The 21,560-nt window shown below is 40.1% G+C and overlaps 2 protein-coding genes across 10 annotated transcripts in view; one reads left to right on the top strand and one right to left on the bottom strand.

Moving 5' to 3' along the window:
* LOC140458306 (sodium-coupled monocarboxylate transporter 1-like) overlaps positions 1 to 14,155 on the top strand; it is a 32,655-nt gene extending 18,500 nt beyond the window's left edge. The window contains exons 11-15 of the mRNA XM_072552705.1: positions 6,516 to 6,602; positions 9,026 to 9,228; positions 10,652 to 10,755; positions 12,750 to 12,832; positions 14,008 to 14,155. Of these exons, the coding sequence (XP_072408806.1) occupies positions 6,516 to 6,602; positions 9,026 to 9,228; positions 10,652 to 10,755; positions 12,750 to 12,832; positions 14,008 to 14,088 (558 nt within the window). The 3' untranslated portion in view covers positions 14,089 to 14,155. The remainder of the gene's footprint in view (positions 1 to 6,515; positions 6,603 to 9,025; positions 9,229 to 10,651; positions 10,756 to 12,749; positions 12,833 to 14,007) is intronic.
* A 5,984-nt stretch (positions 14,156 to 20,139) lies between these two features.
* Positions 20,140 to 21,560, bottom strand: part of LOC140457922 (anoctamin-4) — a 187,546-nt gene continuing 186,125 nt past the window's right edge. For all 9 annotated transcript variants that reach the window (XM_072551722.1, XM_072551723.1, XM_072551724.1 and 6 more), the window contains one exon: positions 20,140 to 20,819. The gene's annotated coding sequence lies outside the window, so the exon portion shown is untranslated. The remainder of the gene's footprint in view (positions 20,820 to 21,560) is intronic.

Here is a 21,560-nt window from a genome sequence, read left to right as displayed (position 1 = left end):
ACTAGAGTGCTGCTGGCCCAAATTCAAACTGCTCTGAACTGCCCGATGTGCCACCAAGCTGTGTTATATATTACAGAGGGCTGAGTTTCAACCTGGGCCACTGGTTAATCCTTTTATACCCATTAACTCATGCAACACATATGTAGAGGGATAGAATTGTAGAGTATGGCAGTAATGTTAAATTTATACAGGACAGATCACACTTGGAATGACACATAGACTAATATAAATTAATTATGAAAGACTTTAATCTTCATGTTGATTGAATTAATCAAATTGGGAAGGGAACCTATGACACTGACTTCACTGAGCGTATTAGGGGTAGTTTCCACGAGCAATATGTCATGGAGCCAATCAGGGAGCAGACTATCTTGGATCTGTTAATGGGTAATGAGGCAGGTTTAGTAAGTGACCTGAGTGAAAGATCTCCTACAAAGCATGCATAACATGATAGAATTTCATATTCAGTTCGAGAATGAGTAACTTTGGTTAGAAACAGCTGTTTAAATAAAAGGGAATCACAATGAAACGAGGATAGAGTTAGTGAAAGTGAACTCGGTGGATTGATTAGTAGAAATGACAGTAATCAAGTAGGGACAGACATTTAAAGAAATAATTTGTAACGCAGCAAAAATACATCCCAGTAAGGAGGAAAGATTCTAAGAGAAGGATAAACCAGCCATGGCTCACTAAGTAAGTTAAGGAGAGTAATAAGTTGAAAGAAAAAGCATATAAGAAGCCCAGACTCAGTAATTGTCTAGAAGACTGGGATAAGTTCAGAATCCAGTAAGGGAAGGACTAAAACAACAGTAAAAAGAGAGAAAATAAATTATGAGAGCAAAGTAGCAAGGAATATAAAACTGACAATGAGCTAATTCAAATATATAAAAACAAAGAGCTCAAAGTGAGCATGGGCCTCTAAGAAAATGAATCTGGGGAGATGGTTTGGGGTACAAGGAAATATCAGAGTTAAATGGATATTTTGTATTAGTCTTTACAGAGGAAGGTACTTCAAACATCCCATTAATACTCAATAATACCGGGAGGAATTTAGTGCCAACACCATCACTGAAGAAGTATTATCAGACAAACTAATGGGACTAAAGGCAGATAAGTCCCCTTGCCCTGATTGCTTGCATCTTAATGCATCCTAAAAGAAGTAGCTATAGAGATAGTGGATGCGTTGGTTGTAAGTTTTCAAACATAGTTGGATTCTGAAGAAGTACTAGAAGATTGGAAAACTGTTGATATGACACTTCTATTCGAAAAGGGGAGGGAAGCAAAAAACAGGTAATTATAGGCCAATTAGCTTAACAACCGATGGTTGTTGGAAAAGTATTGGAATCAATTATTAAGGAAATAGTAGCAGAACATTTGGAAAACCATTGTCTAATCAAGCAAGAGTCAGCACTGCTTCATGAAAGGGAAATTGTGCCTGTCTAATTTCTTAAAGTTTTTCAAAGAAGTCTCAACCAGAGTGGATAGAGGGGAACCAGTAGATGTATTGTATTTTGATTCCAGCAGTTATTGAACAAGGTAGTTCACAAAAGGTTAAGTTATAAGAGCCCATGATGATGGAGGTAGTGTATTGGCAAAGATAGACAATTGGCTAATGGGCAGCAACCAGCGAGTGGGGATAAAGAGTTCTTTTGTGGGGTGGTGACCCGCAACTAGTGAGATTCCACAGCGGTCAGTGTTGGGACCACAACTGTTTGAACTTGGAAGGAAGTGAATGTACTGTAGCCTAAAGTTGTAGATGACACAAAAAATAGATGAGATGGTTGGTTCCAAGAGAAATATAAACAGTTTAGAGATAAATCAGGAGGTAAAATAAGTGGGCAAATAGAGTACAATGTGGGAAAATGTGAAGTTCATTTTGGAAGGGAGGACCAAAACTAAAGCATGGGAATGGTAAGTAATCAGGAGGGTGAATGAAATGTTCAGGTGGATTAGAGAATGAGTAGGTAAGTCTTACTGCAAGATGCTGGTGAGACCATATCTGGAGTGCTATGAGCAGTTTTGGTTCCTTTATGTAAGGAAAGATATCATTTCATTGGATGCAGTTCAGGGAAGGTTCTTTTGGATGATCCTTGGTACGGAGGGATCATCTTGTGTTCAAATGCTAAACAGTTTGGGACTCTACTCACCGGAATTTATAAGAATGAGAGGTGATTTCATTGAAGCATCAAGGATTTTTAATGGGTTTAGCAGGGTAAATGCTAACAGGATGTTTCCCCTCATGGAAACTGTAGGGCTAAAGGCCATTGTCTCAGATTAAATGGGTGCTAATTTAAGACTGAGATGAGAAGGATTTTTTTCTCTGAGGGTTGAGTTTATAGAAATCCTTGTCACAGAGAACTGTGGGGGACAGAGTCCTTGTGTATATTTAAGGCTGAACTAGATTCTTGATCAGTAGATGAATGAAGGATTATGGGGAAAAGGCAGGAAAGTGGATGTGAGGAACATTGGATCAACCATGATCCTATTGAATGACAGAGCATGCTTGAGGGGCTGAATGGCCTAATTTCTTTTCCTATTTATTGTGGTCTTCTAGACATTTACAGCACAAAAGAAGGCCATTCAGCTCATGAATGCATGCTGATCCACAAAGATCCAACTACTATTTTTGATTTTTCAGTCCATAGCCCTGGAGGCAATGGCAATGCAACTGAATATCTAATTATTGCTGGAATTCAATTAAGGGTTTCTGACTCAATTGCCCTTTCAGGAAATGGGTTCCAGACTTTCACCACCTTCTGAGTGAAAGTAATTCTCCTCAACCCATCTTTGAGCCTTCTATCTCCGACCTTACATTTTTCCACACAAAGTATTGACCCCTCTACTAATGGAAAAAGTGTCTTCCTATCTCACTATCTGTTCTCTAACTCTATTAGGTCTCCTCTCAATCTTCTCTACTCAAAAGGAAAACAACTGCAGCCTACCCAATTTTTCCTCAAACTCAGACCATTTGGCCCAGGCAACATCCTGATGAATCTCCTTTGTGCCTGATCTAGTGCAGTCACAATCTTCATGTAGTGTGGTGACCAGAACATGGCTAAGGCAGGTGTTCCAAATGCTATCTTAACCACCTTACTTACCTGCCTTGCTACCTTCAGGGATCTGCACACCAGGGGCCCTCTGATCTTCAGTCGTTTCATCTCATTCATGGTGTAATCCCTTGCTTAGTTAGCCATTCCCAATTGCATCACCTCACACTTTTATACATTAGAATTCCAATGGTCATTTGCCATTCCTTTTGCTCTGCCCAGCTCACTGATTATCCTCCAATTTACAGTGGCCCTCCCTATTTACCACACTACGAATTGTTATGTCATCTATGAAGGTCTTGGTCATACCTTCTACATTTAATTCCAAATCATTAATGTGCATGACAAACAGTAAGAGCTCCAACACCAAGCCCTTTTGAACCCCACTAGAAACAGACTTCCGGTTACAGAAACATCCCTTAACGACTACTCTCTACCTCCTGTCTTTCAGCCAATTTTGGATCCAATGTAACCCTTTGTCTTTAAATTCCCATGCACTCTTACTTTCTTGAACAATCTGCCATGAAAAACTTTATCAAAGGCCATTCTAAAATCCATGATGTATTATCCTCATCAACAACCCTGGTTACCTCCTCACAATATTCAATTAAATTTATCAAACATGACCGTCTCTGACCAAGCCTGTGCTGACTCTCCCTGTTTAATCTATGTCCCTTCAGTTACAGGTATTTTCTGTACCTCAGAATTCTTTCTAATAACTTCCCAATTACTGAGGTTAGGCCAATTGCCCTATAATTTCGCAGTGTATCTCTTCCTCTCCTTTTAATAATGGGACCAATTTAGCAATTGTCTGGTTCTCTGGCACCTCACTTCTGGCCAGAGAGAATTTAAAATTTACTGCATGGACCCTATAATTCTCCTCTCTTGGCTCCTTCAATGTCCTTGGATATATCTCATCTGGGTATCCAGATTTATCCACCTTTTAAAGCTTCTAAACCCTCTCTGACTTCCTCTCCCTCTGTGTTAGTTTCTTCTAATATTTGGCAGTCCTCTATCCTGATGTCTATATCTGTGTCATTCTTTTGCTTTGTGAAGACTTACAAAGTATTCATTGAGGACCATGCTCACAGCTTCTGGGTCCACACACGCTACTCTCTATGATCCCTAATGGGCCCTATGCTTTCTCTACTCATTCACCTGTTCTTTTTTTCTTAAAAACCCTTAGGGTTTTCAAATATTTTAATACTTTCTTAAGCACGCACTTCCTAATTTCCTTTTAAACACACCCCTGCACATTTTATAACTCTCAAGGGACCCTGCTGCATTGAGTCTTTGGTATCTGCTGTAAACTTTTTCTTCTTTAATCCTAAACTTTACGTGCATTGACATCAAGGATTCTCCTGTCTTGGTCCTACCCTTTGTCTTTACAGGAACATATTTTCCATGTCATCTTCTTATTTCCTCCCTGAATGTCTCTCACTGTTCCAACAGTTTTATTTGAAAGTAGTTGCTCCCAGTCCACTTGGACTAAATTATATCTTATCTCAGTAAAAATGATCTTTTCGCCAGTACTCAAACTTTCATTCCTGGTCCATCCTTATCTTTTACTTTAACTATCATAAATCCAACTGAGTTATGGTTACTATGTCCAAAATGCTCCTACCTGATGCACTTTCCCAGTTTTATTTCTGAAAATTAGATGCAAAACCATCTTCTTCCTTGTTGAACTTTCAATAATCTGAACAAATCTGGTCACCATGTCAGAAAAATGTTAGAATTGAATATAAAATATCCTTTATGGTCACTTACTCAAGTATGAAAAGTTTACATTCTCACCCCACATGGTGCCATCTTAGTTCCAGATCTTAGTCAAGAAGGCATAGTAGAACAAGCATTAAAACAAATTATTGAATGACAAGAGAACCAAGATGTGCAATTCTCAGCAAAGGCTGAACAAGCTGGGGTTGTTCTCTCTGGAAAAGAGAAGGCTGAGGAGTGACCCGAAGGGGATCTAGAAAACGATGAATGGGTTTAGTATGGAGAAGTAGGCCCACCAGATAATTGGAAAACTGGTTTTGAATAGTGACATGTACAGTGGGACAGGGGTCATGGTGGTTAGATGGCACTATACCTGAACTAGTTATCCAGAAGCCTAGGCTAAAGCTCTAGGGACACAGCCTCAAACTGCACAATGCCAGATGGTGGAATTGAGATTTAGACTTTATTGTCACATGTACCCAAGTACAGGAGTACGGTGTAAAGTTTTCAATGTTGCCATCTTAGGTACAAAGGTACGTTAGGTACAAAAAATCTTTATCTCTTTTACCGAAGTTAAAAAAGTTAAGCATTACCTTCATAGAATAAATAGAAAAATAAAGAAATAAGTAAACGTTAAAGCTCCTCTTAATATAAACGAGAAAAATAAAGGAACAAAGTTAAAAATTAAAAGTTAAGCAGTTTTTGATAAAGCCTTCACTTAGCTCGCTCTCTGGGAGACCTCAGCTGCCTGTTAGTCAATTTGGAATATTGGGCTACTGTCAGTAATAGTGACTATCAAAGCTATCATTGATTGTTGCTAAAAACCCATCAAATACACTCATATATTTTAGGGAAGGAAATCTGTCATCCTTACCTGGTCTGGCCTGTGCATGACTCCAGACTGATTGCAATGTGGTTGACTCTTAATGCTTTCTGACATGGTCCAACAAGCCTAGTCTAGCTCAGCATAAAGACAACTAGGGATGGGTAACAAATGCTGGCCTTGAAGTGATGCCCACATCCTTGAAGGATTTAAGAAAAACAGGCAGTCAACTCTTAAAGCCAACAAGGAATTCAGGAGAAAGTCACCACTGAAAGGAGTAATGAAGATAAACATCACAAAGACATTTAAGAGAGAGTGAGATAAACATATGGGTAAGAGGCACAGAAGGATATGTTGATGGGGGGAATAGAGTAGAAAGAAAATTGTGGAGGCTGTCTTTTATGGGATATAGCCTTTGCCAACAATTATCTAGGCCAACAATTACCTTCCTGAAGGAGTTGATCTATAGTGTTGGTTTCAATGTAGTACATTCCATGTTTTGGTATAGTCCCTCAAAATGGTTATCTAAAAACGTGACTTGCCCAAAAACTGAACTTCTTTATAATGTGCCATACATCATTTTATTTTACTCTGTGAAAAGAAACATAATTGGACAATTCAGCTTGGTGCTATGTTGTGCCAGACTTGTTATCGGTTTTGCCACTTGCACACTGGTTCATTCCATAAGAGACACTTGGCCCAGGATTGGCCAGAAGTGCCCGACCAGAAATCTGGCAAAATCCTGAGTCCTGCAAGACCTTGGTCCCAATCTGCTCATTTTAGGAGAGCACATCTGTAATTGGCTGTAAAGCAGAAGTGGGTGTCCTGACAATGGGAAAGACTCCTCTGAGACGCAAGACTCATTGTTTTCTCAGCAAATATTTGCTTCTAAGTACTTCACCTCCTCTGTGTCCTTATTTTTACAGGCAGCTCTCAGTATTTTTGGAATTGTTGGAGGACCAATCTTGGGACTTTTCACTTTAGGCATTCTGTTTTCCTGGGCCAATTGCATTGTGAGTATGACTTGCTGTTGGATAAGAGACTTAGGATACAGCTCCATCATGTGGCAATTCTTCCTTAGCTGTGGTTTGCATGCAGTCTTGCAATTAATAATGAACTCTCAACTTTTAACATCAAATCTACACCACTTGAGAAATTCTAGTCCAATCCCACATTTGACTTGCAGCCAAGAAAATCCTTTCCCTATTGATTCTCAGGAATTGGATGCTTTTGATCATGTGGAATTGTATGAAACAAATAGTTGCACGATGGGAAAACTGGCCAACCCATGGATGTAACACAAGTTAACAAAGGTCAAAGCATTGCTAACCCACGTCAAGTCCTGCTGAGGTTAAGTTCACGTAAATTCTTTAACCTCGGTAGACCTCGGCACAGTTTAATTAGCTGGCTTCACATAAATTCTTGGATACTGACTAAGTCTAGATAAAGACATTCCACAAAATCCTCTGAGCATTGAACAAAAATGATTTTATGAGGTGACGTATGTGGCACAAGGTTTCAGGATGTCAATATGATAAACCTTGGAAGTAATAACACCGATCATAATTCAGTGTACAGGTTTAATGGATGACTAACCTCTAGTTATTGATAGCTATCAATAAGTTTTAAATATAAAGATTCCTGCTTTTCTCTCTATAAGTGTGAACTTGTAGGGGAGAGTCAGAGCTGTGGTCGGCTCTCTCTCTTTTCCAAGTTTAGCCACTCTGCATGCAGTTTCTTTGATAATAAAGACCAATTGTTTTGAGTTTTGTTTAGCTCTCACAGTCCTGTAGCTATTTTTAATCCATTTCTACATTGGGTGCTGCGAGCAATAACCAAATAAGCTGCTCGCAGACTGGTATTTATTAGCCATCCCTGGATGCCCTGAATCTTAATGCCACTCATATAACGAAGGATTTTGCTGGGACATTTCTGGAGGCTGGAAGAGGCAATGTCAACACAGTGGCATTGGAATCTAGACCATGCCAAGCCAGATAAGAATGACACATTTCCTCACATTAGATTTTAGAACAATCCAGCAGCTTCAGGGTCATTGCTTATTTCATTTAACATCAGTTTTGTTTTCGTTTCCAGGTGTTAAACTAAATTCAGTTCTCAAAACACCAAGCGAGTTAAATTCAGATTCTCTGGACTATTTATGTAAAAGATCTTTACACAAGTTTAATTTCCCACTCTGTTTCCTGCAACCAATTCTCAATTCATTACAATATATTGCCTCAAACCATGTGCTTTAACGTTGTGCACTAACCTCTTATGATGCACCTGATCAAGTCTTCTGAAAGTCTAAATATGCCACATCCACTGGTTCTCACTTATCTATTCCACTAGTTACATCCTCAGAAAACTCTAGTAGATTTGTTGCACCTGATTTGCCTTCATAAACCCATGCTGGCTTTGTCAAATCTTATTAATGCTCTCTTAATGTCCTATGACGTCTTTTGAATATTAAGGGATAGTGAAAAAATAGGTAAAAAGACTTAACTTACAGATCAAATGTAAACTAACAATGATAAGACAGGCTAAACGACTTTCTCCTGTACCCATTGCTTCTATTCTACAGTGTTGCAACCCCATTTTGATTTGTATTTCCATCCAAATGGTTGTTGGACAATGCTGGAGGTTCAAAATTGATGGAAGTTCCCCCTAAAGCAATGGGGCAGAAGTCAATGTACGAAATGAAAGTTTACAGTCAGAAATAAATTAAACTTTCCAGGGACAAGAATTTAAGTGCAGGAATTAGGGAGCAGCCTCAGTTGGTAACACTTTTTGGCTCTGAATCACAAGGGTCTCATTCTAGGGCCATCCCACATGTAACCCAAAGTTGATACTCCAGTGCAGTACTGAGGTGGAGCACTGTATTGTTGAAGGGTCTGTCTTTCAGATGAGACCTTGGCACAATTTCGCATAAAGAGCATTGCATTTTCTCCAGTGTTCTGGCCAATATCCAGTGTTCTGGCCCTCACTCCACCTTACAAAAACGTGACCTGGTCATGATGATTGCAGGGATGAGAAGCTTCAATGATGAGGATAGATTGAAGAAGTTGGAACTGATTTCCTTGGGAAGGAGAAGGCTAAAAGGAGATTTTTTTTTCAGAAGTTTCAAATTTTCAATGATAGTCCTGTATAGAGTTCATTAAAAAGAAGTGCTGGTGGACTACAGGTGTGAATCCTGAAACAGGAGTAGATGTCCCAGATGGGCCAGTTCCACCATTCATTACGATCATGGGTGGATCTTGGGCCACTTTCCTGTCCACTCCCCAATTCAGTAAGGGACTGAAACACGATCTATACCAGCCCCACGTGTATCCAGCAACTCCGCATACATAACCCCAAGCCTGACGATTAATAAAGCTCTCTACTAACTTTCATCTTAAGTTCATTTGATCTGAGCTACCATCTTTCTGGTACACTGTAGGGTGGAATTGTGGGACTCATCTCTGGATTTGCATTTACTTTATGGATTGGAATTGGAGCTCAGATCTGGCCACCACCCCCTGAGGTAACAAAGCCTTTGAACCTCAGCATTACTGGATGTAATGTCAGCCAGTCAAGAAATCAGACATCATGGGAGACCACTATCCTTCTGACAACTCTTTCTGAAACATCCAGGAAAGACAGGTCTGTAAAAACTATAGATGGAAACTCAAGGGTGAGGTAAAGCCATCTGGTTCACTGGAAATGTATCTAAACTCTTGTCGACTAAATGGACGTCATTGTGGTATTGTTAAGGACGAGTCACCTGTACAAATATTAGACCTCTATACCTATCCATTCCAGGATAGCTCAGATTGCTGATGCTTGGCATGCTAATTAAGAAATTATTACACCTGTAAGACTGACACTGCTCCAAACCTCCAATAGGACAACAGTGAGAAACCAATGGGGACAAAACCAAAACATACCTATCAATGATGGTCATCTCTTAGAGTAGGCACATCCACTGCTGTGCTCTGTGATGCCTAATTTAGCAAGAAAGTTTCATTGAGGTCTTTACCCCTTCTTTACATATATGTAAAACAAAATGTCAAAATGCATGTTTACTCTAATACTATTCTTCTGATACTATTGGTCAGATCCATGGAAGAATGCAAGGAGCTCCCTCCAATCAGAGGGTGCATTGTTTAAGAATTTCTTTTCATTGTCCTTTAATGGGATGTAGAAGTCACTGGCAAAGGCAAACATTTGTTGCCCTTTCCTAATTGCTCTTGACCGCAGTGGTTTGTTCTGAGGGCAGTTAAAAGTAAACCACATTCCTGTGGAGCTGGAGTCACATGTAGGCCAGACAGCATAAGGAAGGCAGATTTCCATCTTGAGGGTGGCACGGCCGCTCAACGGTTAGCACTGCTGCCTCACTGTACCAGGGTCCCAGGTTTGATTCCAGCCTCGGGTGACTCTGTCTGTGTGGAGTTTGTACATTCTCCCCGTGTCTGCGTGGGTTTCCTCTGGGTGCTCTGGTTTCCTCCCACAGTCCAAAGATGTGCAGGTCAGGTGAATTGGCTCTGCTAAATTGCCCATAGTGTTAGGGACATTAGTAAGAGGGGAAATGGGTCTGGGAGGGTTACTCTTTGGAGGGTTGGTGTGGACTGGTTGGGTCAAAGGGCCTGTTTCCATACTGTTGGGAATTTAATGTAGATGGGAGTGGTGCAGTCCCAAAGCTTCATATCATTTCACAGATGTTGTGTATACTGATTTGATGCTCATAAATCTTTATTTTGATTTATTTTTTCCGATCCCAATGCCGTTACTGGTGTGGAATGGAGGGGGTAAGGGTGTGTTCTCAATGGGAATCCCCCGTCAGGGATGTTTAACATAAGAGGGGATACCAAGGCTGCCATGTTGGAATACTCAGTAACATCCATTGTAATTATGACATCACCTGGAAGCAAGTTTCTCACCCGTTGATTGCAAAAATATAAGGAAGGTGAAAAACAGAGAAGAATTTAAAATAGAAAACACTTATTTGGCTTTAAAGCCAGACTGTACAATAAGGGTTGCTTGATGATGATGTTACATTTTAATGAGAAATCCTTTCATTTCACAGAGCTGAAGCAGCGATGTCCTTGTATTCTTTATCCTACTTGTACTTAAGCACCTTTGCAATTTTAATCGTTATAATCGTTGGTCTAATCGTCAGCTTACTTACAGGTATATATGTTTGACTTTCCCATAGATCATTGACTCTTATAGCACAGAATGAGACCATTAAGCTGTTTTATTCAGTTATCCAGTTAATTCCTCTTGTTTGCTGTTCCTCATGGACTTGCTTTCTTTCACCTGTAATTCTTTATCCAATTCTGCTTCGAAAGTTGGTTATTATTGAATCTGTTTCAGTTTGAAACATTATTATCAAATCACTATTATCAGATCATAACTCACTGTGTTAAGGCAATGTTTTTATTTACTCCAGACTGGGATATCTAGAACACAGGGTCTCCGTCTTGGAATAAGGCATTGGACATTTAGGACAGATGTGAAGCGAAACGTCTTCATTCAAATTTAGAACTCTCTACCGTGTAGAATTGTGTTTGCTCAGTTAGTGTAATTAATTTTTGGATGCTAAGTGAAGGGATTTCAGGATTCTTTGGGAAAGTGAAGTTATATTAGGTCCGCCATGATCACTGAATGCCAAGCAGACCAGAGAGCTGAATGGTATACTCCAGCTCTTATTTCTAAAGTTTCACATAATATTACCTCTGGTTCTTTTGTCAAACACTTCAAGTCCACATCCCTCAGTTTCAGATCTTTCCACCACTTGAAACAATTCTCTCATGTGTTCTACCAAAATAATTCATTCATGATTTTGAACATCACCTCTTATTCTTTGCCACCACCTCTTATCCTTTGCCATTCTAAGGAGAACAAGCTTAGCTTCACCACAGCACTCCTGTCCCTCAGACCTTGCAACTGCAACGAGGCACCTGTGAGAATTTTTATCTGTAGAGATTTTCGATGAACAACTTTGATAAAGGTTTTTATGCACTTTGCAACTAATTAATGTTTTAAAGGGTCTCTCCTCAGACTATTACTGTATTACTAACATTTAGTTGAAGAGACAGGTGTGGTTTTAGTTTAGCTGGTTATCTCAAAGACAGCACATCAAACAACAGCCTTTTCATAATGTGCTCAGAGCACACGAGTTTATATTCAGAAGTATGAACCTTTGACATTTGTAAGTCTCAAGAGGAAATTGCTAAGTTGATCTAACATGGGTGTTTAGACAAAGAATCCCAGTTGTCTAAGCAAGTGAATACTGCTGTGGTCTGATCTATTCTTGGTGTCCAGAAGGAGTTTCTTCATTTGACCTGTCCTATTAAGCTCCATTTTGAAATGTTCTGTCCATAAGATCACAAGTACAGCATTGCATATTGCTATCAAAAATCACAGTAACTGGTGGGTAGGGGTCCCAATTTTTTGGCATTAGAAACACAATGTTAGATTCCATCTTAAGTTAGTTCAGGATAAAACTGACAAATGTGTTGGAGTTTCCCAGCAATACTAACCTATATCAGTTCAGAATTAAAATAAACTTAAGAGACTCCTCTCAAAACTCAAAGTCCCATTTGGCTCTAAGTTAAGTTTTGACAGATAAAGTACACTTTGGGATGTTCCATTAGATAAATGGTGCTATGTAAATACCAATTGTTTGACAATCAGTTCAGATTCAAGTGCAATTCTGAGACAAATATTAGTACACACAGTCCCACATGACATACATTACACAAAAACTTAGTGGCTATGCTTAATGAAGTATGGCTGCCTTTAGTTTCTAAAGCAGGTTTTTTCTGTGATCGTTTCATTACATTCATAAATATGGCAGCAGGATGGCACAGTGGTTAGCACTGCTGCCTCACAGCGCCAGAGACCCGGGTTCAATTCCTGCCTTGGGCAACTGTCTGTGTGGAGTTTACACTTCCTCCCCGTGTCTGCGTGGGTTTCCCCTGGGTGTTCCTGTTTCCTCCCACAGTCCAAAGATGTGCAGGTTAGGTGAATTGGCCATGCTAAATTACCCATAGTGTTAGGTGAGGGGGGGAATGGGTCTGGGTGGGTTGCTCTTCGGAGGGTCGGTGTGGACTTGCTGGGCCGAAGGGCCTGTTTCCACACTGTAAGTAATCTAATCTTTTAAAAAAATATTTTGACAGGAGGGAGAAAATCTCAAATTGACACTGACTTACTGCTGAACTGGACAGATCTGTTTTGCAACTGTCCCACGTCCTCCAGGGGTGTAAGTAACACTCATTCATGAAGTTTCCTTGAATATGCATTTCACATGATGTCCTGTGCAACATACCTACTCCTGCATATTTCTCAGTCAGTCTTGCATTGCATTGGCTCAAAGTTTCCATTCATGAAACTGCAACAAATCACAACTGAGCAGGTAGGAGCAAGTTACTGATGTTGAAATCTGTGCTGAATCACAGCAGATCAGACAGCATCTCATTTATCAGAAGAGTCATCTAGACTCAACACGAGCTTGCTTTCCCTCCTTGGATACTGCCTGACCTGCTGTGATCGCCAGCATTTTTTGTTTTCACAACTTGTAGATCAAACCAACACAAGGAATATGTATGTCGACTTTTGTTTACATTAAAAAAACAGCATGAAGAAAGGAGAGTGGGAATAAGACAACTCAAAACAAGTTTTTTTTTGTTACAGTTTTTGCAACTACATTAGTGTTTCTCTGATAAATGGTGGTTAGGACTGAAATCAGGATTTTCAATGCGATGAAGACTGAAAACCATTGCAGCAAACTAATTTTTGTATTCTATCAATTTTTGTGACTTACCAACCTGCCAATTAACAGCAATAGAGCTGAAATATTGAATTCATGCAGGTACCAGGTTAATTAGAACAATTTACAGAATTGGACACTGTCTGCACAGGGTTACTGAGATTGATCAAGATCAAGAGACCAAGAATGTTGAATCAAACACTTACCTACATTTCTTGTGATTTGACATAAGCCATCCTGATCCATAACTTTGGACACTTGTTGCCTAGCGTCACATGTTTCTTAGACACAGTGACCTCTACCACTTACAATGATAAGGGTGGTAGAGGCATGTGTAGGTACCAACACCTTCATGTTCCTCTAAGTCACACACCATTCCTACTTGGAACTATATTCATTGTTCATTCACTGTCAAAATTCTGAAACTCTAACCTGACATTCTACCTATACCGCATGGACTGTAATGGTTCAAGGCAGTAGCTCATTATCATCCTCTTCACGGTAATTAGGAATGCGCAATAAATTGCCAGCAATGCACACAAATCAAGAACAAAAATAATGTTCTTTATTGGATTCTATTTGGTCGGTCTTCAATTTTCTAATTCTTAACCATGATGAGCAGATTTATGGACATTGAGTTTAATCATTTGGTTCTCAATGTTTTTTAGGACGGAATTGAGGTTATGGAGTCAATACCCTGCCAAAACAGAGTTACTGGAAATGACAACCCTGCCTTCAGTCACATGTAACCAGATTGCGGAGAGAACAGAAAAACCTAGAGGGCAAGGAAAAACTAATTTGTTCATCAGATCCAGAGTCTATGTACGATTGCTTTATTATGGCCATCCCTCTCATTCTGCTTTTACACGATAGAAACACTGAAAATCCAGACTTTTAGAACTCACTGGTTCACATCCATGACACTTATGATTTTTCCTCTCTCATCAGGCATAAGCTTTCCTTGCCTCAATTCCCAGTGTATGCTCCCACTGCAAAAACTCTACTTCAACTGATATTGTAGAACCCAATCTGTCTTCCTAAAAAGAAACAATTTTCTGATTCTGTCACCCTCAAAACCTTCTCCTTAATAATTACTTGAACTCCTTTTGAGACAAAACTTCTTCAAATTGACCCATCACAAAGTTCTATTAATTTATGGAGAGCAAAAGTGGGTTTTCTACTCAGCAAATTAAATTGTTTTCTTTCTCTTGAAGCCAGTGAGCTATCCAGTTGCTTGTCCCTTGTTTCTAGCTTCTTTAACTTTAAACTTTGAAGAAAAACAATTTTGCTTTTGTTTTATCTTGCACCCATCAGGATGATGTGCAAGAAGTGCCAAACTAAAGGAAAAGCATTTTTTATATATACTGCATAAAAGAATGCTGATTGGTTGGCAAGAGAATTCTGATAGAAGCATAGATGTGGACAATATATCAGTTACACACTGACTGACATTTAAATTTAAACAAGTGTGGCAGTTAACCAAGGCAGATCAACTCTGATTGGTTAAGGTATTGTCATGAGAAATGAAGCAGAGGATGGCTGTTATCGGTTTTAAGTTGAAACAGGTGTGTACATTGTCTGCAGAGAATCTGCATTGAGAGCAGCAGGTTCCAGTACACAGGCTTGCAGCATAGCATACTTGTGATTATCTTCAATCGGTATCCTTAGAATAGTTTAAAAAAATTGTTTCCCCCTTGGTATTTCTAACGAAGTGTCTTGATGAATACAAGGTTAAAACAAACAAAATGTCTTTTCTTTCCCAGCAATACTCAAGTTCTATTCCAACTTAGTTTTAAACTTATTGATTAGTCCATTACAAGGGGCCTTATCAAAGGCCTTTTAAAAATCTAGATTTTTACGTCTAATTATCCTGGTCTGCTCTTTTTGTAAACTTTTAAGCTTCAACAAAGTTGATCAAGTATGATTTTCCCTTTTGAAATGTTTACTGCTTATTCACTATTATATTGTTGGTTTCTAGATATCTCTTATTTAGTAGGCATCTAATCATTTTTCTTACAATCACGGTTAAACTGACTGACTGGTTCATGGATTCCTGAACATATTTTATACCCTTAGAAAGAGGTGATGCATTAGTTCTCTTCCAGCATTATGCTTCTCTAGTGCAGACGTCCACATTTCCTTTGTGAACCATGAACTGTAAGGGAGGTTAAATACTGCGACAGTATATAGCTGAAATACCAGGAGAATTTTGCAACTTAGGAAAATAGAGTGTGCACATTTTAATTGTGTAATACAATGTCAACTTTTTGAAAGCAAGAATGATACTTTGAGGCTGAGTGACAGCAGGAGTCTTTGCAATAAAGAAAGACTAATCTGACTTGAATGGTCTGGCTGCAGTTTGTCTAAGCATCTCTGGGACTCAAAGAGCACCAACAAGTCCAGAACCCCAGCACCAGAAAATTGAAAGTCTCAGATTCTAACACAAATTCTAATTTTAATATAAACACCTTGGTCCACCTCACCTATTGACCTTTTACAAGTGTCTATCACTTTATGGACAATCTTTAGCATCATTGGTAAAATTAAAAAGAACACAAACACACTTTAGCCCAACTTTGTTATCTAGACTTTTGATCTTCAGAATTTTATTCTTCAATATTTTTCCACCCGTAATATTTGTCAGTGTGTTTTTTATATTTTTTGTAAATGAATGTGTGTATTGAAGTTTTTGAAGGTATATAGTTTAAGTCACATAATAGTGGTTTAATAATCCTTTTGTTTCTCAGTCATCTGTTCAAGTGACTTTACTGAAATAACTCCACTGAGGCCAGTATCCTGTCACCAAGTCAAGGACTTTCCATTAGAGTCAACTCTCATTGTTAGGATGCCCAACTTTCAGGTTTTCTGTCTACCAGGGCTCCCTGATTGGGGCTGTTAATCTGGTCCAATCAGGGAACTCAAATTCTGGAGATCCATCTGGCTGACCTCAGTACAATCACATCTCTTCCCCTTGGAGTGGAAGGACGCAGGCCACTTCTTTTTCTTGTAGCTCCTCCTTGGGGGTTTTAGCAGTATGTCAGATTTCTCATCCTGCCTTGGTTATGTAACATGCAGTTTGAGTCTGGAGCATCTCAGAAGAAATTCATTCTCCTCTTCAGTGATAACTGAGCAAGCTGCTTCTTAGAAGAGACTGGAACTGAAGTTTTACCTTTAATCTGTAAAAGGTTCCATGGTATAGGTTCTCAGTCAAGCGAAGGTATTACGCAAACTTAAGGACTGGAGTGAATTTTGCTAAAGATTGGTTCTGCGGTCACTAAAACAGCCACGCTGGTATCGACATCCATTAGAACTGGGTGACCATTTAACCAGATGTTGATTTTTTGTGGTTTAGATGTTGCTAAGCAATTTAGCTGTTCCAAACCAGATGTAGGTAGATTTTTCAGGGTGTACACTATCCTGAATACCAGCCAGAGTTCTGTTACTCAATTTAGTTCTAGTGGGACTCTTAGTTTTGAGTCTGCACACTGACAGCAGCTACAATGGCTTGCAGGCTCAGGTCCAGAAGAAAATATAACCGTTTGGTCAAGGCTCATTTTGGGGTTTTGCTATGGGCCAACCTAGAGTCCCTCATTTCAGAATATGTCCTGAGTGAGGCTATGAAATTGCCTTCACTCAAATGATGTTCCCCATGCTCAGTCAGACTGGCAAGGGTGCCCACTTCCATCAGAATACACTGCAACCCATACCTTTGAGAAAACATAGCAATGATAGAACTAGTTGTAGTTCCTGCTCAATGTTCAGTTGGGCTTCAGCTGGCAGGTGCATTTGCATAGTTACATCATTAATCCCACATACCGACTGGTGCCTCAACATCTCATTGATTTAACCCTTAAAGTCCATTACCTCTGCCAATCATCTTAACTTAGTCAAAAATCCTGACACCGATCTGCTGGTTCTCAAATTGCCAAGTAAAACAACAGCATCTCAGATTTTAGGGGTGGCTTGGAGTTGATACTGTAAATCAACTAGGCAAGAGAGTGAGGACTGCAGATGCTGGAAACCAGAGTTTAGATCAGAGTGGTGCTGGAAAAGCACAGGTCAGACAGCATCCGAGGAGCAGGAAAATCAACGTTTTGGGCAAAAGCCCTTTAATCAGCCTGATGAAGGACTTTTGCCCGAAACGTCGATTTTCCTGCTCCTCGGATGCTGCCTGACCTGCTGTGCTTTTCCAGCACCATTCTAATCTAATCTAGACTCTAACTAAATCAGTCAACTATTGAAAGGTTTTAGAATCAGTGCCTCAGGGAATGTTAGGCTCCTAATAACCAAAAAAGTTGCAGGTCCCCAAGCTGTCAGGAGAATTACTCATTGCTTTTAAATCTGCCTCAATGTCATTTGCCTAGAAAAAGTAACATTCTTTCCACATACTGGGCAAGTCTTTGATAGCAAGGTCAAATAAGTTAAGCTTCCTAAATAACAGCATGATGCAAGCAACGCTTACCCTGACTCAAAAGATGACTGTTGCAAGTGAATTTCTTCAGGAGAGTGCTTTCCTCTCATCACCACTGAATTAACTCTGCAGAGGCTGGTATCCCATCACCAGTCACCCTTTATTTACATGTGGAGCTCCCTCCGAGCTAACTCCGTGAACAGAACCTCACACTACAGTTTATATCTGTCAGCTAGGGCTCCTTCATCAGACCAGATTAACTGCCCCAATCAGGAAACTTATTTATGAGGTCCACCTGGCTGAGTTCATTATATAGACACGACAAAGTTATTTTCCAGTTAATGAAACCTGGTATGAATTACTTCTGCCTTGAACTCACCTCAGTGCACACGCACCATGTTTCTAGGGTGCCCTACTGGTCATATCCTCCCTCTCGCCACAAGCACATGCCATTGCTATAATCTCCAGGCACCTGTGGTATTATTGTAGCCCAGTTGAGCACTCAGTCAAGTGCAGTCAGTCTGGAACTGCCCTACATAGGTGGAGAAATTTCCCCAAGCTGGGTCAGACAGAAGAACATTGGGTCCCTGCTTTGCCCTCAGGGACCGCATAATGGGACATTGTCGTCTTATCTCAGGGCTGTCAGTGGAGACCAGGCCATTAGAGTATTCGCCCTGGTCCAAGGTTGCTTCTCATGTCAGTGCGGTTTCCACAGTTCAAAAGGAATGTCCCAAAATACATCACAATCAATGACCTTTAGCATTCCACAAGGCCAAGAGCCACCATTCACTCTGTGGTACTTCATTGTTTCACACTCTTCCATTGTATCCATATTGTAAGGCTCATTATCCATCACTGTCTCATACATTACCAAATGCAACATTTTCCCCTCACTCCTGTCAGCCACCCAATTCCCCCCACATTAACTGACCTTGTGTGCCCTCTGCATTGCCTAGTCACTGCCTCGGGGACACTTTACCATATTTCCTCCTACTCTCACTTACAGCTATACCAACCACATTCATCTCACTCAACCACTCCCTTACTCTCAATCCAGGAGAAAAAGGCACACAGAATGGCAGTAAAAGCCACAATGTGCACTGGGATGACCAACATTTGAGTTCTCATCCTCTCAAGAGGGTAGAGCACGGATTCTGATAAAGGTTCAAGTCCCTTATGCCTGTAAATGTGCTGGGACCCCTTGACGGAGATCTACACCCCTTGGACTTTGAGGCATGGCCAATTGATTGCTGCACACAAATTGCTGGCACATGACATCAATCTCTCGCATGTGTCAAGTGTAGTGCTGGAAAAGCACAGCAGGTCAGACAGCATCCGAGGAGCAGGAGAATCGACATTTCGGGCATAAGCCCTTAATTCCTGCAGCTGCAGTCCTCACTTGCTCCTGAGAGAAGGTGGTGGCATGATGCCACAGAGGAACATGTCCACCTCTTTGAATGATGACTGCTGACAACCGTAACAAAGCAGCCTGGCTGCATCTCTACACTAAACTACAAGTCAATACAAAAAATGCTGAAATCCTTTAAGTTCTAACTGAAGAGCAAAGTGCAAAAATTTAGGGCAAGGTTGTGACACCATGAACATCCAAATGGTTGCAAGATCAGTAATTGCTGAGAATGCAAATGAGAAGACCCTCTAACCCTAACTTTGGCCAAATCTATGTTTGTCTCTGCACCCAATGTGTCCTGCAGCAACATTGCAATGAAAAGGTGCTGGTGTGCTCTGCTGTGCAGTATTGAAATACAGAACTGTATGAATCTTGGATGTAACATAAGAACATTGAGAGTGTGGTATCTGTCTGATGCTAATGTGACTGGGGCAAGGTGGTGCTTGCAGTTATTGTCCAGTGTGTCATGAGATATTGGTCACTGATCAACTTCCCCACCAATAGCCACATTGTTCAGTCACTGGAAAGGTTCCACTCGATGTTTCAAGTCCCACTGCCTCTTCTTTGAGACTCTGCTTACAATTCTGAACCCAAACCTAGTTTCTCTCTCCACAGATGCTGCAAGCCCAGAGTTTCTCCAACACGTGATGGTTGCACTTCAGACCTCCAGCACACTCTTTATTAGAACATAGAAGAATACAGCGCAGTACAGGCCCTTCGGCCCTCGATGTTGCGCCGATCAAAGCCCACCTAACCTACACTAACCCACTATCCTCCATATACCTATCCAATGAAATTCTGGTTTCATCCCATGTACTTACCATGTTAAAGATGTGGTATTGGATATAATAGCAGTTTACTTATGTAACAAAATAATATAATGGAATACAAGGCTCTGATCAATTACAAAAGGAAAATGGGTTGCTACCAACTTTATTTGTTAAAAACTTATTTTCCCAAAAAAATAATTTCTCAGCCATCTTCAAACTCCAAGTGCATATTTATTTTAGATCTCTGCATCACAATATACAAGCAATCAATGTGGCTCTGTTCATAATCGGAGAACTCATGAAAATTCAACATTCTGTTTTTTGGCTATTTACAAATAGTTTGCATCATACATCCATGTCAGGAAGCAGCAAGCTTAAAAAGGAAGAAAATAAGTCTGTAAACAGGATTGGTTTCTTCAGCTGCTGGCTCAATGGAGATATGGATCAAACTAGATCTCAAGGTAGCAAGTAGGTTACAGAAGTTATGCAAAATAGTTTTCGGAATTTCTTATTTACAGATTGAATGCGAATGTGTGTAAAACTCTGGAGTTTGCTTAAATGAGGACAGATGCAGAATTGACAAACTTAACAAACCAGTGTAAAATTGTTAACTTTTTTTTTTAAATTTAAAAACTGGAGGTGTACAGGATTGTATCATATAATGAATAACATGTTCAACATGCTGGCAGCATTATAAATATTTAAAGGATATTTTGTGTTGCAAAAACAAAAAAAAATCTTGCAGTACACCCTCTCGTGGCTGGGTACTGATCTCTTTCATTTCTCTCCTGACATGCATCGAAGCTGCATTTTATCCAGTCCATAGAATGGTACCTTCAGAAGTTGCAGGGAGTGACTGCAAGATGGGCAAACAGAGAAGGCAGGTTCAACCTGCAAGGGGAGGGAACATTCTTCTTAAAAAATGTTTTTAAAACAGCCATTGATTTTATTTTCACAAGCAAAAAGACAAATGAGCAAGATATTAAAATGGATGGATAATTCAACCAATTCACAATGTTGATTGTTCGAAACAGTATTTCATTAGAACCTTGGGGCACAGAGATGCCATTTTGTCCACTGTGCCTCTTTAGTACATTACTGTGATTAGTCCCACTATCCCACTCTTAACTACTCTATTTCAAAACAGCTATCCCATACCTTTTTAAAAAATTATTTGATTCTGAACTGACTGCCCTTTCCGACAAGAGGGAAACATGCCATTGTTTCGTCAGTTCAAACTATCTTGCACGTGTCAAGTGAATGACATTCAGTTTCCTGCCATAGGTTGATGTGATCCAGAATAGCTAGATAGTCGCCCACTGCGCCTCGAAAACACTCAGCCCTCTACCACCTCGAAGGACAAGGGTAGCAGATACATGTGTTCCCTTTCAAGCCACGTACCAACCTGACTTGGAATTATTTTTTCTTTATTCATTCATGGGACGAGGATGTTGCTGGCTGGGCAGCGTTTTTTTTTTGCCCATCCCTAATTGCCCTGAGGGCAGTTAAGAGTCAACAACTACATCTTGTTCTTTCAGTGTTGTTGAGTCAAATTCCTCAAGCCGAGGGTGTCCCTATAATCCAAAGACTGCAGTGGTTCAAGGGAAGATCACCCCCACTTCCAGGACAGTT

The sequence above is a fragment of the Chiloscyllium punctatum genome, chromosome 32, assembly GCF_047496795.1.
Source record: "Chiloscyllium punctatum isolate Juve2018m chromosome 32, sChiPun1.3, whole genome shotgun sequence".
NCBI lineage: Eukaryota > Metazoa > Chordata > Chondrichthyes > Orectolobiformes > Hemiscylliidae > Chiloscyllium > Chiloscyllium punctatum.
The sequence above is the reverse complement of the archived record's forward strand: the minus strand, read 5'-3'. Positions and strand labels throughout refer to the sequence as shown.